This window comes from Pristiophorus japonicus, chromosome 1 (assembly GCF_044704955.1).
Source record: "Pristiophorus japonicus isolate sPriJap1 chromosome 1, sPriJap1.hap1, whole genome shotgun sequence".
Classification (NCBI taxonomy): Eukaryota; Metazoa; Chordata; class Chondrichthyes; family Pristiophoridae; genus Pristiophorus; species Pristiophorus japonicus.
In genome coordinates, this window is record NC_091977.1 from 409,963,050 (window position 1) to 409,982,383 (window position 19,334).

The 19,334-nt window shown below is 42.1% G+C and overlaps 1 protein-coding gene across 5 annotated transcripts in view; it reads left to right on the forward strand.

Moving 5' to 3' along the window:
* tox (thymocyte selection-associated high mobility group box) overlaps positions 1 to 16,284 on the forward strand; it is a 425,064-nt gene extending 408,780 nt beyond the window's left edge. For 4 of the 5 annotated variants that reach the window (XM_070875600.1, XM_070875640.1, XM_070875620.1 and 1 more), the window contains 2 exons: positions 3,791 to 3,936; positions 15,199 to 16,284. In XM_070875600.1, coding sequence (XP_070731701.1) covers positions 3,791 to 3,936; positions 15,199 to 15,235 — 183 coding nt within the window. In that variant the 3' untranslated portion in view covers positions 15,236 to 16,284. The remainder of the gene's footprint in view (positions 1 to 3,790; positions 3,937 to 15,198) is intronic. The other variant, XM_070875611.1, reaches the window with a different exon arrangement.
* Positions 16,285 to 19,334: the final 3,050 nt, after the last annotated feature.

Here is a 19,334-nt window from a genome sequence, read left to right on the forward strand (position 1 = left end):
AGACTTAGCACAACAGCAGAGAAAATTGCTAGGACTCAAAAATCTAATTACAGAGCAAATGTCCCCTCTGACACCAAATTAATCTCTATCGGTCCCCCTTTTTGATTCCAGTCTAGCACATGAAAATGAAATTTAAAATTCTTGGCATGGATGCCACCAATCACAGAAAAACAGCTGGTAATTGTTGCTGCAGGATCAAACTGTAAAAAACCCAGTATTATATAATTAGTCTTCTTTGCATTAATTTTTAAGCTCAATTTATCTTTCATCAGACTTCACGAATGACTGATAGAGAACAGTCACTGCTGTTTACTTGGCACACTATTCTACTTCGGCTCTCTTAGTCTGAGGAGAGTTTTCAAGCACAAACTACGTCAATTTAATTTGCCATCTTATCTGAGGATAAGGAGAAATGTGACCAAATTCAAATACATCATTTTAATCTTTTGAGGGTTCAAGACAAAAAACTGAAAAATCTCAAAAATATGTTATGGGTTTATTAATGTAAATTAACTTCAAAATAGTTTTTAAAATGGCATTAGGACATCTCATTAATGTGGACATAAGTAGCCTTAAGGGTTCCGTGACCCCATTAGTGCATTTGGTTAAAAACAAATTTTCCTCTATCAAATGTAATGTTTTGTTTTTCAATGTATATCATTTTAAGATTTATTGTTTTTCTGAATACCAGTGTTTCTGTGTAAAGTGCTGAGTTTCTTTTTTAATTTTCATCACTGTTCTGCTTTCTCTGGAATTGTTATTTTTGGCCTTTTTTGGTATTTCTTTTCTGTGAACTTCTAACAAAAGCTGTGTTTGGCTGAATTTTGGTTAGTTGAGACTCATGGAGATAAAAGCGAAGCAGATGGTGCCTTTGTGAGTGGATGAAGGGGAGTAGTTTGGAGAACAATACATGAATAGATAGAGTTAAATAAAATACCCAGCCACCTGCTGCCTGTTCTTTCAGCCAGAACCAAATGTATGTTCCAGAGATTAACTACCATTGCATTTATATTGATTAAGATTAAAATAGTAATGACAGCTAGGAAAAACAATAAAAACTCCACCTCATCCTTTGTTTTCTCTTAAACTTGATTCAACTCAAGTTGTTTATTGGCCTATTTTTGTTTACGGAGCAGATGCATAAATGTTCATGTATCACAAACTCCCAATACAAATGTTCTAATTTGATTTTTATTAACTTAACAAGATGACTATAACTCTTGATTTTACACATTACAGTGATTAACATCTATTTTTATTTGCAGGATCCCCCCCCCCCCCCCCACCTCCTCTTTAGATACCCTACCTAACACCATTTGTGTTGTATTGGGAAGTAAGCAACCTGCACCCAGACCTCTGCCTGTCTGCTCTACCCAGCACCAGAAAATCTGAGAAGGTAGCTCAAAATGGTGCATACTCTGACTTGCCCTATTTTGCTCCCTGTTGGGAAGTATCTGGAACCAGCATCTTATCAATTTGTGTCAGATGCATTCCACATGGAGTTGCTGCACTATAGTATCTATATTTGTTTAATTGTTAGCATCTTAGTTTGCGGGCTTTTCGCTTGAGAAAAAGGCAGTCTAGTAGTGACAGAATTATGTCACTAAATTGTGCACACTGCATTTTTTTGAGCATGCTTAGGCATAATTCTGCCCCTCTCCATAACAGTGAGATTATATGGTGATACAGTCTCCCTTCACACAGCTTCAGAGATACTGCCAGTACTACATTGGCAAGTGCAATACAATGATGACATTAAAGATTTAGGACACATTGGAATGGATTAATTGCATTGCCCCAACCTGTTACCTAAATACTTCAGAGAAGACCTGCTTACCAGAACAATTCTGACAAGTTTCATTAGTATTTATTTGGGTGCATCATCGGGAATACATCAACTGATCCACCTTCCTTTACACCTGACCAAATTAATCACAAAACAACGATCACTTCGACAGAAAGAAAAGTAGCGTGAGGAAGTGAACAGTAAGAGGATTAAAAAATCGAAGCATTAGCCCCAAATTTCCAGTCGCCTGGGGGTTGAAAAGTGATGTTATCTAGATAGGCAGGAGTGAAATTTGGGTCAGAACCGGGTTATGCTGGGTCACTATCCATCAGAAATTGTAATTGAAGTGGGGGCAGAGCAATCAATTGCTTTTGGGAAACTGGCCTAATTGGAAAGTGATGAGACTTAAATATATTTTTGAACCTGTTGAGTCCAGGCTACAGATCCCACTTGTACTGCAGCAAAGTGCTGCTGTCAAATCTTTCCTCACCTCCCACCCCACCCCGCCATCCACCTCAACCTGAGGCAGGTTGTCTATTGGCACCTTAAATACCTGGGTTCCTGCCTGGAATAGATAAATGCCGCTGATCCCATCGTATGATATCAGGGAGGCGCCCATTTTCGAGCATAACATTTTTATTCTTAAAACAGTACCAGTAAACTTTTGTGTTGTGTATTGTACATTTATCTGAGATCCATGTAGGGTAATAAGCAAACTACCCATGTTATATAGTCATTGTGTAGATTCTCAAATGACACAACTTAAAAAACAGAAAAATATTGACCCTGAAATTGAATTTTGTCCTTCCTGCGGGCATTTTAGAGAAAAAATACGCACCTACCTTAAACTGCTGCCCACGTTCGACTTTCCGATGCTGTGGCCTGAGCTGACTGCGCGTCGCAGGGCGTGCACGTCGGGACATGCGCAGGCCTGGAACTGGAGTCACATGGCTCTGGGCACCCAATCAGGTCAATTATCATAGTAATAGGAGTTCCAAAAGGTCCTAAACTCCTATTACATTGATTGAGAAACAGCTCCAATCACCCAAAACACTAATTAAAAAATAGAAAATATACACTACATTCATTTAAATTAAAGTTATTAATGTCTTTAATAATGTTTTTAAAAATAAACTTACCATTGTGGGGAGGGTTTTAATGATAAAATATGTTTTCATAACTTTATTTTTATGTTTTTGTGTTTTTTAAAAAACTTGCGCCTGTAAAAGTAGGCTATGCGCCTGCTTTTTCAGGCGCAAGATTTTTGAGGACATTTGTATGCGTAAATATCGGAAATTTGCACTTACAAATGTCCTTGCCCCCGATCTGCGAAGGATCTGTCAAGCCAGAAACTTGACAGATCGGAAAAGCCAGTTTTCAGCGCATGCTCATTGCACGCCAAAAACCAGCTTTTCCAATTCCTTCCAGGGTCCGTACATACTTCGTACAGACCCGGGGAGGCCGGAATTTCAGGGCCATTGACTAGCATTAATGTAAGCTGCTGGTTGGTTTATTCTTTGAAACTGTTGCATTGATAACAATCAATTATATTTTCTTGCTTTCAGTACTAAATTGGATTTTTTAATGTTTACCTTGACTAAAGTGAATGAATTGCTTTTAGATACTATCAAATATTTTCTCAGTAGCTGGGAACAAGGGAATGGTGCAGAATAGCAAATATAATAAACCAATATGTTTTTGTTAGGATAACATCTGACATTAAAGGTGCTTAAAAAGTAATTACAGGGTGAAAATAGCAAGTATTTGAAGCTTCATTCATTCAATGATTCATGTATTCTCCTAGAATTGTAAATACATTGTTAGTTAAAATGTAAAATTGATCTTTTTGTTTCTCTTCCACCTCTCTCCACCTCAATCAGAATGATTATTTGTCAACAGGAAGCTACAGAACAAAAAAAATCTCAGTGAATTCACTTTTCATTTTATTTTTTTCATTGTTTCATGATTGACAACCCTGAAAATCCGTGTTATTTTCTGCTTCAGGGGTTCTTACAATCTGAGTTTCAGAACATAATCAACTCAACATCTACAGCTGCACCTGTTGCTACTCCAACAATGGACTGTGTTCGTTCAGTTTGCCGAAATCCCCCACCACAGAGTGTTGACTGGAATGACTACTGCAATAATGGGTTAGTGGTCAGTGGTTGCACATAAAGCAGGAACCGCAGCGTCAAATTTTAGATAGGGTCAAAAGGCTATTATTACATGTTTAGATTTTTTTGTTGGTTGCATTTGAGAATAAGTAAAATATAGGAATAGTTATATTTTGAACTTTTCTATTTTGAAATATTATACTTACAGCTAAATATTCAATATTTTCTGAAACAGTTGAGTAAATATTGATATATCTTAATATCTTTGTAGTGCAATGAAAACAATTCTAGAGTTGCCAACTTTCCAAGTTGTCCTGGACTCTCCAGGAATTAAAGATTAAAGTCTGGAAATTTGGGAGCGCCCCGTTTGGGGGCGGTAACACTTGTGAGGCGCGAGACTTTGCACCAGGCGCAGAAGTCTCGCATCTCGTGAAAAATTGGGGTTACCGCCCTTGAAGGAAAATGGAACGCTAAATCAAGCACTGCACTTCCTTTCTGGGTCGGTAGCGGGGCGCACAGCTCAGGAGCAGTAAAGGGAAGGGCCCAAGCGGCATATTCTGCAGAATAAAAAGGGTCCTACCTGGACCACCGGGGAGCAGGGATGCCAGGCGATCACTCAAGCAGAGTGCCGGGCTGAGCGATTGCAGCATGGACCCCGCTTCCAAAGCGGCAGTGGTGAGGGGGAAAAAAAACAACTATTTTTGACCAGCGGCCAGCCACATCCCCTTTAACTTTTGCCCCGCTAGTGGCCGGCAGCACGGTACGTGTCTCCTAAAGCTGTCGCTGTCATCGCCCGGCCCAACTTCAGGGGGCAATAACCAATTTAGGTGAACGGGAGGCACAAATTACCCCAATTTCTCCCCCTAAACTCCTGAAAACACTCTGATGTCCAGAGTCGACAAAAAAGTGTCATGTTCCTGAGAACTTGTATGAATAGCTCTCTAGTCAGTGAGCTCAAATGAGCTATTATCAATAGACCCACCTCAAGAAGATTCTAACAATCTTGTGTTCCTAGATACAGAATATAACTTGGGCTCAATGGAGCACAAAAGACATCATGAAGACAGTATCAAATGGGATAACATTACAAAGTCCAACTTGTGAGAGTAGCTTGACTGGCAGAAATTTAGAATTCAACAGAGGAGGACTAAGGGTTTAATTAAGAGGGGGAAAATAGAGCACGAGAGGAAGCTTGCAGGGAACATAAAAACTGACTGCAAAAGCTTTGATAAATATGTGAAGAGAAAAAGATTAGTAAAGACAAACATAGGTCCGTTGCAGTCGGATTCAGGTGAATTTATAATGGGGAACAAAGACATGGCAGACCAATTGAACATATACTTCGGTTCTGTCTTCACGAAGGAAGACACAAATAACCTTCCGAATGTACAGGGGACAGTGGATCTAGCGAGAAAAAGGAACTGAAGGATATCCTTATTAGGCAGGAAATTGTGTTAGGGAAATTGATGGGATTGAAGGCCGATAGCCTGATAGTCTGCATCCCAGAGTACTTAAGGAAGTGGCCCTAGAAATAGTGGATGCATTGGTGATCATTTTCCAACAATCTATTGGCTCTGGATCAGTTCTTATGGACTGGAGGGTAGCTAATGTAACACCACTTTTTAAAAAAGGAGGGAGAGAGAAAACAGGGAATTATAGACCGGTTAGTCTGACATCAGTAGTGGGGAAAATGTTGGAATCACTCATTAAGGATGAAATAGCAGCGCATTTGGAAAGCAGTGACAGGATCGGACCAAGTCAGCATGGATTTATGAAAGGGAAATCATGCTTGACGAATCTTCGGGAATTTTTTTAGGATGTAACTAGTAGAGTGGACAAGAGAGAACCAGTGGATGTGGTGTATTTGGACTTTCAAAAGGCTTTTGACAAGGTCCCGCACAAGAGATTGTTGTGCAAAATCAAAGCGCATGGTATTGGGGGTAATGTGCTGACGTGGATAGAGAACTGGTTGGCAGACAGGAAGCAGAGAGTCGGGATAAACAGGTCCTTTTCAGAATGGCAGGCAATGACTAGTGGAGTGCCGTAGGGCTCAGTGCTGGGACCCCAGCTCTTTACAATATACATTAATGATTTAGATGAAGGAATAGAGTGTAATATCTCCAAGTTTGCGGATGACACTAAACTGGGTGGCAGTGAGAGCTGTGAGGAGGACGCTAAGAGGCTGCAGGGTGACTTGGACAGGTTAGGTGAGTGGGCAAATGCATGGCAGATGCAGTATAATGTGGATAAATGTGAGGTTATCCATTTTGGGGGCAAAAACACGAAGGCAGAATATTATCTGAATGGCGACAAATTAGAAAAAGGGGAGGTGCAACGAGACCTGGGTGTCATGGTTCATCAGTCACTGAAAGTGGGCACGCAGGTACAGCAGGTGGTGAAGAAGGCAAATGGTATGTTGGCCTTCATAGCTAGGGGATTTGAGTATAGGAGCAGAGAGGTCTTAATGCAGTTGTACAGGGCCTTAGTGAGGCCTCACCTGGAATATTGTGTTCAATTTTGGTCTCCTAGTCTGAGGGAGGACGCTCTTGCTATTGAGGGAGTGCAGCGAAGGTTCACCAGACTGATTCCAGGGATGGCTGGGCTGTCATATGAGGAGAGACTGGATCAACTGGGCCTTTATTCACTGGAGTTTAGAAGGATGAGAGGGGATCTCATAGAAACATACAAGATTCTGACGGGACTGGACAAGTTAGATGCATGAAGAATGTTCCCGATGTTGGGGAAGTCCAGAACCAGGGAACATAGTCTTAGGATTAGGGGTAGGCCATTTAGGACTGAGATGAGGAGAAACTTCTTCACTCAGAGTTGTTAACCTGTGGAATTCCCTAGTGCGGAGATTTGTTGATGCCAGTTCGTTGGATATATTCAAGAGGGAGTTAGATATGGCCCTTACGGTTAAGGGGATCAAGGGGTATGGAGAGAAGGCGGGAAAGGGGTACTGAAGGAATGATCAGCCATGATCTTATTGAATGGCGGTGCAGGCTCGAAGGGCCGAATGGCCTACTCCTGCACCTATTTTCTATGTTTCTATGATATCAGGGAATAGCACTGATACCAGTGCCTAATCTACTATTTGAGTAATTCCCTTATTTGACTGCCCATTAACTCCCAGAAAGTGAGGAAACTATCATTTGATTGTTAATAACTGTTTTGAAACTATGTCCTGAAATATTGCTCTTAATGAAAAAGGGCTTTTTGTTTTGTTTTGTTCTTCTCCTTAATTAGTTAGATACTAATGGAATTGTGGGACTATGTGACACTTTTCTTAATTGGGCTGTATTAGTCAGGTGTAACTTTTCTGAGAAATCATGTTCATTCATCAGAATCCAGGTAAAGCAATAAAGATATATGGCAGACTGGTCACGAAAGTAAAAGTCTGATTGCATTTTTTGAGGAGGTAACAAGGAGGGTCGGTGAGGGTAGTGCATTTGATGTAGTGTATATGGATTTTAGCAAGGTTTTTGATAAGGTCCCACATGGCAGACTGGTCATGAAAGTAAAAGTCCATGGGCTCCAGGGCAAAGTGGCAAGTTGGATCCAAAATTGGCTCAGAGGCAGGAAGCAAAGGGTATGGTCAATGGTTTTTGTGGAGGCTATTTTGAGTGGGGTTCCGCAGAGCTCAGTATTAGATCTCTTGCTTTTTGTGGTATATATCAATGATTTAGACTTGAATGTAGGGGATTAAAAAGTTTGCAGATGATATAAAAATTGTCGGTCTGGTTGATAATGAAGAAGAAAGCTGTAGACTGCAGGAAGATATCAATGGACTGATCAGGTGGGCAGAATAGTGGCAAATGGAATTCAGTCCCAAGAAGTGTGAGGTAATGCATTTAGGGAGAGCTAACAAGGCAAGGGAATACACAATAAATGGTAGGACACAGAAGTGTAGAGGAACAAAGGGACCTTGGAGTGCATGTCCACAGATCCCTGGTTAGCAGACCAGGTAGATAAGGTGGTTAAGAAGGCATACTGAATATTTGCCTTTATTAGCTGAGGCATAGAGTATAAGAGCAGGGAGGTTATGTTTGAACTGTACAAAACACTAGTTAGGCGACAGCAAGAGTACTGCATGCAGTTCTGGTCACCACATTACAGGAAAGATGTGATTGCACCAGAGAGGGTACAGAGAAGATTTACGAGAATGTTGCCTGGACTGGAGAATTTTAGCTATGTGGACAGATTGGATAAGCTCCGTTTATTTTCTTTGGAACAGAGGAGGCTGAGGGGGGGACCTTATTGAGGTGTATAAAATTATGAAGGGCCTAGATAGAGTGGATAGGAAGGACCTATTTCCCTTAGCAGAGGGGTCAACAACCAGGGGGCATAGATTTAAAGTAATTGGTAGGAGGTTTAGAGGGGATTTGAGGTGAAATATTTCTGCCCAGAGGGTGGTGGGGGTCTGGAACTCACTGCCTGATAGAGTGGTAGAGGCAGAAACCCTCACCACATTTAAAAGGTACTTGGATATGCACCTGAAGTGCCGTAACCTACAAGGCTACGGACCAAGAACTGGAAAGTGGGATTAGGCTGGATAGCTCTTGGTCAGCCGGAGCGGACACAATGGGCCGAAATTGCTTCCTTGCTGTAAATTTCTATGATTTTACACAAGAACCTCAAAGAGTAACTTCAATCTACAGATCAAACAGCAGTTAGAATAAAACCCTATTTCAGAAACATAACTCTTAAAAGAGCATAAGAAAAGCCACGAATTAGAAAAGTCCATTTGGCCCTTGAAACCCATCTCCCTAATATCTTGACGAATCCATTAGAACATCTGGCTGCATTTTAAATATCTCTTCACTGTTCCTGATACCAAATTGTGAAACTCGTGCAACTCAAATACTCACATGTAAATGGTAGTGAACCAGCAGAACCAGTCAATTGTGGGAGACCAGGGATCTCATAACAGTGAATATTTTATTACAACTCAATTGGCAACTTTCTTTTGTTGTTGTGCACACTAGATTTACAAATGGGCCAAAGGCATTTTGTTACATAATTACATAACTTGATACATTAATAGCTTGGAATGGCAAGCAGTACATTAGGCACTTAAATTCTTCTAACTTTAGCATTATGAGCAGTCAGTTTTAGTAATAGAAAAATAGGTGCAGTAGGCCATTCGGCCCTTCGAGCCTGCACCACCATTCAATAAAATCATGGCTGATCATTTCCTCAGTACCCCTTTCCTGCTTTCTCTCCATACCCCTTGATCCCCTTAGCCGTAAGGGCCGTATCTAACTCCCTCTTGAATATATCCAATGAACTGGCATCAACAACTCTCGGCGGTAGGGAATTCCACAGGTTAACAACTCTCTGAGTGAAGAAGTTTCTCCTCATCTCAATCCTAAATGGCCTACCCCTTATCCTAAGACTGTGTCCCCTGGTTCTGGACTTCCCCAACATCGGGAACAATCTACCTGCATCTAACCTGTCCCGTCCTGTCAGAATCTTGTATGTTTCTATGAGATCCCCTCTCATCCTTCTAAACTCCAGTGTATGAAGGCCCAGTTGATCCAGTCTCTCCTCATATGTCAGTCCAGCCATCCCGGGAATCAGTCTGGTGAATCTTCGCTGCACTCCCTCAATGATAGGCAGAAGTCCCAAAGAAGCACTAAATAGAATATTGTTATGAACACGCATGGATTGCCCAGTATCCAGATGAAGCAGAAAGTCAGATTGTAAACCTGCTTGGGAAAATTCACCTCAAGAGGATACTGCGCAATGAAATTGCTAGAAGGGCCGAATGGCCTACTCCTGCACCTATTTTCTATGTTTAAGAATGTCTCAGTAATGATAAAGAATTCACAAATAGACTTAATGGCTGCGAAATTCCCCTGCTTAGCGCCAGCAGTTAAGGCTGATTTTTGCAAAAAAATGGCAGCTGCCTCGCTTCCTCCCACTCCCAGCGTGGGCTGCAGCGGACTCCACTTTGGTGAGGGCCAAACAAGAGCTGTTGTTTACCCACATTAACATATTCAAACAAGGGCCTAATGCATGCTTCTACTCCCTCTTGTAAATTTGGTTTGCCTCTGAGGCGGCCAATGCTATTTACCCCCAGAAAAACCAATGCTAAACAGCACAGAATTAAAAAAAAAGGTAACTACTTACCACTGTCATTGCTACTCACGGTTCCGAAATCTCTGACCTCACTCTCGACTCCGACCTGCAGGCCACCCCCCCCCCCCCCCACCCACTCCGATTTTCCACCCCGCCATCCTCGACCTCCTAGCCCTCCCCAGCATCACTCTGTGCCCTCAACAATACGACAGTTCCGCCCGCCCCCAATCGTCCTCCGATCCCAGCCCCAACCTCAAACCCTCTTCACTACCAGTCCCCCAACAATACTGCACGCCCTCCGCCATTGTCACACCCGACCCCCCCAGATCTCTGATCACCTCCCCCGACAGCAGTGCCAACTCTCCCCCCAACAATACTGCAAGCCCCTCCCAATCTTCTTACCCGATCCTCAATAGCCCTCCAATCCCACTCTCGCCCCACCCCCATCTCTGACAGCAATGCTGACCCCTCAACAATACTACAGGCCCCCCTTGGTCTTCCTCTGACCTACAGGTCCCCCCGGTCTTCCTCTGACCCCGGTTCCAACCACCTAGCCCTCCCCGACATTACTACCAGACCCCCAACAATGCTGCAGGCCCTCCCAATCTTCTTACACGATCCTCGACAGTCCTCCAATCACCCCCCGACAACAATGCCAACCCCCCCCCAAACAATACTGAAGGCCCCCCCAATCTACTTACCCGATTCTCAACAACCCTCCGATCACAGACTCCGAGGCCCACCCAATCCTCCTCCAGATGCACACTATGCAACTCAATTGCTTACCTGGAAATTGGAGCTTCAATCTGTGTAGGCTCCTACCACAGCACCATCTGTATGACATTGAGGTCCGTGGAGCAAAATCTGACACTTCTCCAACCTCCACATTGGAGCTGTTAGCACTCTGCAGGTAAGGCACCAAAAAGTGGATGCTACCAAATTTCCAAGCTATTGTTTCTAGCAAAAGCTTATGATTACTATTTTGCTGTAACACCAGAAAACCCAATGACTACTAAATGGTTAATCGGTTTTACAGCTGGGAAGATTTGTTTTCCATTTTTATTGATTTTCTGTTGCACAGTTATTACTAAGATTAGGAAGTGCATGACCAGGATGGTCTTGTTGCAAATTTGTAAGCCATTGGAACTGTTGATAATTTGGCCTAACCCTCCTGGAGACATGTCCTTACCCCAGCAACATACAGAGCTGAATCTTCTCTTCATTAATCTTAAACACAAAATGTGACTGTTGAACTTAAGTCAAACATTTTAAAGCCTGTGTGCTAACGTCATCCAGACTGTTGGGATTTCCTGAAACATTTCTATTCAAAGAAAACTATCAAAGGATGGTGCTGTGCCTAAAATAAATCAAGAAAGATGAAGATGATTTGAGTACTAATAATTGACCCAAAGAATAGCATGAGCCAGAAGGATTTTTTTTTTCTTACTCCCATCTAGATCACAGCTTTGCTCAGTTGGCAGAACTCTTCGAGTTAGTAGTTGGTAGGTTTAAGTCCACATATGAACTTCAGCCCATAATCTAGGATGATACTCCAGTACAGAACCGAGGGAGTGCTGCATTATCTGGGTTGTTATATTTCAGATGAGAAAAAAAGAAAGACTTGCATTTATATAGCACCTTTCATAACCACCGAATGTTGTAAAGCGCTTCACAGCCAATTAAGTACTTTTGGAGTGTCATCACTGTAGGAAACACAGCAGCCAATTTGCACATAGCAAGCTCCCATGAACAGCAATGTTATAATGACCAGATCATTTGTTTTTGTTATGTTGATTGAGGGATAAGTATTGGCCATGATACCAGGGATAACTCCCCTGCTCTTCTTTGAAATAGTGCCATGGGATCTATTTTGTTCACCTGAGAGTGCAGACAAGGTGTCAGATTAACATCTCATCCAAAAGACGGCACCTCCAACAGTGAAGCATTCCCTCAGCATGGCACTGGAGTGTCAGATTAGATTTTTGTTCTCCAGGGACTTCAACCCATAACCCTCTGACTCAGAGGCAAGAGTGCTACCTACTGAGTCACAGCTAATACTAATGTCATGAGCTGCAGAGGAGGCAAGTTGGTGAAGGATGGAAAGATTATCGGTGTTGGAGTCATTGGAGAGGTCAAGCAAGTTAAGAAGTGGAAAGCCACAATTGCAGCCAACCAAGATGTTTGTGACTTTGACTAATGTGGTCTCAGTACAATGTTCCAGATTAAAAGGTCTCGAATAAACACTGGTGAGAGTTTTAGTGATAGGGATGGAATAGAGTTCGAGATAGTGACGCAATGGTAGTACTCTCATCTCTGAGTCAGATGATACAGGTTTGAATTCCATTTGCCCATATAATCAACAAATGCTTCAGCACAATACTGAGGATGCACTGCATTGTCAAAAATGCTCTCTTTTCGATGAGATGTTAAACCAATGTCCTGTCTGCAATGTTCCCTCGAATTTCTTTTGGCCCGAGCGACTCCTTTAACGGGCTGCATAGGCCATTCAAAATTCTGCATGTGCGATCACGCAGCCTAAAGGGAACATTGCCTGACTGCCTGTTCAGTGGACATAGTCGAAGATGATGGTGTTCTTCAAACACCACCAGCAACAAAACAGATTATCCAATCAGTTATCTTATTTGCTTTTGTGGGACATTACTGTGCACAGATTAGTTGCTGAATTTGCCTCCAAAATAACAGTAACTGCATTTAAGAAAGAAAGTGATTCATTGTCAATTTCTTTCTTTAGAACAGTAGTTGGAGAAAGTAAAGGGGTCATAGATTTTTTTATATAGGAGGGAGTGATAATGGCAGTCTTCCCACTCTGCTCCAATTAACTCTTCATAAAAACATAAGAACATAAGTAATAGGAACAGGAATAGGCCATACGGCCCCTTGAGCCTGCTCCGCCATTCAATAAGATCATGGCTGATCTGATCATGGACTCAGCTCCACTTCTCCGCCCGCTCCCCATAACCCCTTATCCCCTTATCATTTCAAGCCATTGCTTTAACGGATAGGCAAGCAAAAAGAAGCTTACCAGTGCTTTGTGCTGGTTGGATGTGACGTTTAGCTCTTAAGCTCCAGCTATATTCCTGTTTACTCTTGGCGTCCCTAAGCCTTGGCAGTGCTTGTGCTTAGGCTCGCTAGAGTCAGGTAAGTCAGTATTCTGTCAAGAAGAGAGAGTGTACTTTCCATACCAAGCACATTGACACTCTATGACCTGGAAATTGCTGGGGACCCACTCTGTGAGCATAACTTGGTGGGGTAGAACCCTTGCCGACCCTTAGCCAAAGCCACTCACTCTATCCCAAATTCTGAGGGCAGGGTCATTTGCATAGGTGGGTCAGGCCACCAGTGCCTGCAAGGTTGTTTAAGAGGCGGCTGTGCTGGCTCAAGCATATTTGACCTTGTAAGGTGGAGCAGAGTCCTCAGGGGCCCAAAGGGGCTGAAGAAAAATATTAATTTAAGAATCTTTTGCTCCCATTAAAGCCACTCTAACTAGAGAAGAAAATCAATCCTCTCCCAAGATCGATTGCCTTACTTGAGTGAAGGTGTGCGGCCTTTAGAATGCCTCAGAGAGATTTATGCCAGGTCTCAACTGGTGTGTGTTCCGCTGAGGCCTTTTAAGTGTGTAAAGGGAGGTGTTTCTGGGGGAAGCATAACTCCCCTAGACATACTCCTTTGATATACCACAGAATATCCGTCCACAGCCCTCCCCGACTGGAATATAAAGACCTGATCCAAATTCACATCTGGTCAGATGTTGGCTTTCCCCTCAAGCAGTAACTTGCACCCTGGTCCTGCTCCAGAAATTTAAGAGTCTATCTGTTTAAACTCTCACTCGTTTCGTTTGCAAATACTTGAATGTTATGAGTTGAACGATGTGATTTCCTGTTTCCTGTAACTGTCACACCTGCTGGGCGCACGAGATCATAGAATCATCCTTATGATTCCTTCATAGGACAAAAAATATTATTAATACACATTTTTGTGTCTCAGCATGTTATCCAGCATATTTATTTTGTGCTCATTGTCAATATTTTAAACACAATAACAAAATAATTTGCAATTGTCATCTCTGACAAATGTGCAAATGCAACTGATGCATGTGTGGAGCTTGAAACTATATTGAATATCAATATTTTGTATCCATATGAATGTTGGTTATTAGGATTTGATGTATCAGTCTCATGATTCTACTATTGTTAATTATTGATTGCTTTAACTCCTCCATATCCTTACTTCTAACTTTTGCCCATTCCCAAAACCGTCTACAGCTATGACAGACAAGCAGCCCATTACCACTATCCCTAACTGATCATTGTCCCAAGATTGACAATGATCAGTTGCTGGTACCCAATTGCTGGTTCCTGCGCTCTAGCCACAGTTATGTTCTCTTTCCTGTCTCTTGATACCCCATGTTGCTACATTGTGTCATTATTAACTCCTGTATCCTTATCCTACACAGAAATAATGAGAGGACACAGATAGCACTGATAATACAGAGGATGACACTGGGGCAGTATTTGAGCACTTGCCCAATTTATAGGTCATGGAGTCTGACGCTTACTACACACCTGATGCACTCAGCACTTATCTTTACACCCAACCAGAACGCAGCATGCTGGGTTCATTATTGCCCTGACTTCAATAGAAATGAGGGCCTCCCTATAATCTGACTGGTATGCCTGACGAGATGCAGAGTGCTGGTTCGAACAGAGGAGAGATTCACAATGAAAAACTAAAAATGAGTGGCCCTCTCCTTGTTATGTGACTAAATAAAAATAGAAACAGTAGGTCAGGCAGCATCTATGATGACCATTAATCAGAGTTCTGACAAAAGGTCATCAACCTGAATTGTTAACTCTGTTTCCAATGTTCCCGTTTAGCTGCACGGCTGTGTAGCAGCACAGCTGTCTGAAGTTCCCGCACAGGCCGCTTGCCGGTTTTTCAATGGAAAAAACGCGCATGCGTGGAAGTTTGAATGAGCCACGCAGCCCAAAAAGAATTACAGGGAACATTGTTTCTCTCTCCACAGATGCTGCCTGACCTACTGAGTATTTCTAGCATTTTCTGCTTTTATTTTAAATTTACAGCATCCGCAGTATTTTGGTTTTGTATTAAGATGCATCTATTTACTAGTTAAGTTTTAATTTTTACACCTCCATTTATTTCTTGCAAAAATTAACCATTCTCTTTTTTTCTCTTCAGCAGTTTGCAGAGGGATAAAGCACTGTACCTCACCTGAGGATATGACATTCTTTCCTATGATGACTGCAGGGTAGTCTTCAAACATGGATTGCATAAAGGCAGTTCTGTTTCCTTTTAGAGAACAAGTCGCTAAGCACTTAGATCTTTAAGCTTGCACTTAAGCTTGTGGGATTGCCCAATTTATGAGATCATTTTGCTTCTTTCCATCGAAGATTATTATTGGACAAATGTCCCTCTTCGTTTCTGAAGGAAACTTGGATCATTTTGCTTACTGTTGGTTTTGCTGTGGAGTGCTGCTGTAGTGAACTACCTTAGCAATTTTATGTCATTCTAGGAACATAATCCTAGATATTCCATCAGTTGTTGATAGTTAACCAGTGAAAACATTGACTGATGGACATAGCACTCATAGCAAGTTTGTAAATAGGGTCTGTGTTGCACTCTCTTAGAGTATAAAATGATAAAAGGTTTTCCTAGCTAAAACATAATTTTATACTGGCTCTGCCCAGTGAGATTATATCATTTAAATGGGACCAGATTGGCAAGATTAGTATTTTTTGCTTAATTTGTAAGAAAATGGTTTCATAGTTATATATTTGCAAAATTGCTTCCAACAATTTTATTAAGCAACCCCAAATTGTCTCACAGAATCGCATGAACAGTTTTTAAGTGTTAAAAAGCAAAACGCATTTATTTTGTACTACATAGATGTTTTTGTATCTTCTATGGTGTAATGGTTAGTAATTATGTCACTATACTTTTGTGTAACAAAAAAAACAAAAAAAAACCTGCCAAATGCTTCTCTGGTGTTTATTAGATGCAGCAACTGATTGGAGACAGCTAAGTTATAACCTTGACATATGGCTATATATAATTGTTTCTTCATACTGTATGTCTATATTTAATCTTTTTTAATGGAAACTGTTGCGCCTATTTATGAAATAATAAATAGAGTTGTTTGTAAGTAATTTTGTAAGCATTGAAAAATATTTCAGGTGCCATTTAACTTTGCTGGCACAACCAGTTTCAATTTGTGTGATTATGCTTACTATTTTGATTTAGTTTCTTCAGTAATAATAAAAAAAAAGGAACCCAAATCTGGATTTCTTCTTTGCAGAAAAATTATCAAAGGTTTCTAGTATTTATTTACACATTGTCATTTTCCAAATATATTCAATCTTTTTTTTAGATATTAAAAGTATTGTTTTTTTCCCATAAAAGAATTTGGGTTTTGAAACTTATTAACAACTGTATAAACAACTTGAAGAACTGCAATTTCTCAATTGTGTATATTTTTTAATGTTCAAAGTGTGAATCTTATCACATAATTCTGATATCTGTACATTTTTAGGCCTCCGGTGTTCTATAAGCATGGCATTAAGAACAGACAAATCAGAAGTTACAGAAAAAGTTGGAGACATATACGACAAAGAAAGTCAAAGAAACATTTTAGGCCTTTTGTACAAATGGTTGTGCTATGATTTTATTTATTTGGCTACTTTTCAGAAGTTGGCTGCTGAACAACTACAATTTATTCAATAAAACAGCTTGTAGGAGGCAGACTTAGAACAGGCATTTTGTGTAAAAAGTTTCCTTGTACTTACACAGCTTCCTCTCCAGTAACATAATGGTTCAGAAATTCCGATCGAGGTCTTCCCGTGGGCAAACTACTGAAAAAAGGAAAAGAAATGCGCACTTACCTGAAGGTGCTGCGCTCGCTCGAACTTCCAATCCTGAGGCCTTCACTCACTGTGCATCGGAGCGCGTGCACGTTGGGACGTCCGTATGCTGGAGCTGGAGTCACATGGCTCTGGGCAGCCAATCAAGGTACGGTATTTTCTCATTCATAATAATGGGAACTCCGTAAATTGGAATTCCCATTATTATGAATGAGAACCCCCCACCAAACACACAAAACACTAGTTAAAAAACAGAAAAATACACTACGTATTTAAGATTCATTTAAATTAAAGTTCTTATTAAAAAAATATTTTCCCGACTTTTTTAAAGTTTAAAAAAAATAAACTTACTGTAGTGGAGAGGGTTTTTAACAATAAAATGTGTTTTTATAACTTTATTTTAAAATGTTTTTGTGCATTTTTAAACACTTGCGCCTGTAAAAGTAGGCTATGCGCCTGCTTTTTCAAGCACAAGATTTTTGAGGACATTTGCTGGGCAAGAAACTTGACAGATCGGAAAAGCCGGTTTTCAGCACATGCGCATTGCGCACTGAAAAACGGGTTTTCCGATGCCTTCCCGGGTCCGTAGAAACTTTGTACGGACCCAGGACATCGGAATTTCAGGGTCAATGTTATAGCCCATTGTCCCCTGAGTGATGGTTCCCTGTTCATAACATTACTGGAGGAGAATTCTATTGGCCGGATTTTTGGCTCTTGCTGCCTCTGTTTTCGCCCCAGAGGGGCGGCAATAGTGGCAGTAAGCTCCTCTGGGCGGCGGCCAGCTTCTAGCACCCCGCCGAGGTTTTCAGGGCCGGTTTCGGTGGGGCGCGACACAGAACATTACCACCCGGAAGAGGTGAGCCAGTGTGCAATGTCCCTGGTTGCAACACCGGCTCAATTTTTGGCTCCCGCCTGACCCGTACCGCTCTGTCGAGTGCTGTGCTGGGACCGCCGGTGAAAGCAGTCAGTCCAACCTGTAATGGCTGCAGTGAGATAAGTAATGTCGACCTCAGGTAAGTGTGATTGTTTTTTGTTTTTTTGCGATTTATGTTGTGGTGGCATGAGTTATTATTGGGAATGTTTTTGGTGGGTTTTTTTCAGGGTTTTTTTTTCTCCCCAGGACTCTGTTAAGAGCGTCCGAGGCCGGCTGTTTAGCTCGGGATTTTCGCATGCTTAGCCGGCCTAGCGCCCTAAGGTAAGCCTCCCTTACCGCTCCGCCCCACACTCGGGGCTCAATTCTGCTGACTGAGGTACAAACTTTACTGCCCCGCCAGCATTACTGCCCCGAAATGAACAAAGCCAAAAATCCAGTCCACACCACCAGGGATCCTTCTGCATAAAATATCTGTTCCGAGATGCCTCTGACCAGCAGTTTCGAAATGTAAAATGATGGACTAAGTGAGGACAGAGAACTACCAGTAAATCTACAGATTTGTCCTTTTATAACATCTCCAACAGTTGCAGTTTAGATGAATACAGTTGTCCTTTATTTGAATAATCTTTCTCGTTTTGAATGCAGTTACAAAAGAATGTTGCTGATGACCTTGAACGTAATGTTCAATATTCTTTGTGAGTACAAATAGTCCTCAGCGCTGCAGCCTAAAAGAGTTAGGGGCTGAAATTCGGTTGCTAATGCCAGCTGATAACGCCGGCGGTAGGCGTTGACTGGGCAGCAGTGGCTTCGCACTGGTGTTGACGCCTGGTGCGAAATTTGGTTCTGGTTTTTCAAGGGCATAAAGAATTGCCATCTCGCCGACTATCGCGATGGAAATCATAACGTCTCGCCAAATTCACTTTTGCCACCTCACTTACTGGCTGGCGGCCAACAAGCCACAAAAGGTTGGCGTTCATAAGGCGGGTTAGGATTCTGGGGCGGCATTTAAATGCAGTTGCAGCCGGGGCACAGGGGTCGCAGTCAGTGCACCGTTTGGTCCTCGCACAGTGCGTAGGTGTTGGCGTGCTCTGTCTGCTGACTACTCAGCTTGACTACTAGGATTTCCAAACATTGGTGGGCTTCAGTTCATTGACATTGGCAACTCGTATCTCGTTGTTATCTCTGCAACTCAATGGGGGCAGTGATGGCACACCACGTCGTCCTGCAACAAAGACTTCAAAGGCGCCGGCTACAGAGATGGCTTATGGCGAATGTGGGTCCATGCCAGAGGAGAGGCCCCAGACGCCAGGGCAGGTAGCGGTACACACACAGAGTTTGCTGTGCGCATTACTTTTAGCTTGATATGTCTGAGGAACACTGCATAAGACTGCTCTGGTTCGGCAAGGAGGTGGTGACGGAGCCTGACGCTGCTGCGGTTGGAAGGGCTGCTCACCAGAGACTCATTGCGCATCGATTCCAGTGAATGACGCTAGACAAGCTGAATGGCCACCCTATGCATCTTGGCATCTGCTGAACACATTGCTCCCCCAACTTGCAAACCACCTTGTATATAACTTTCAACA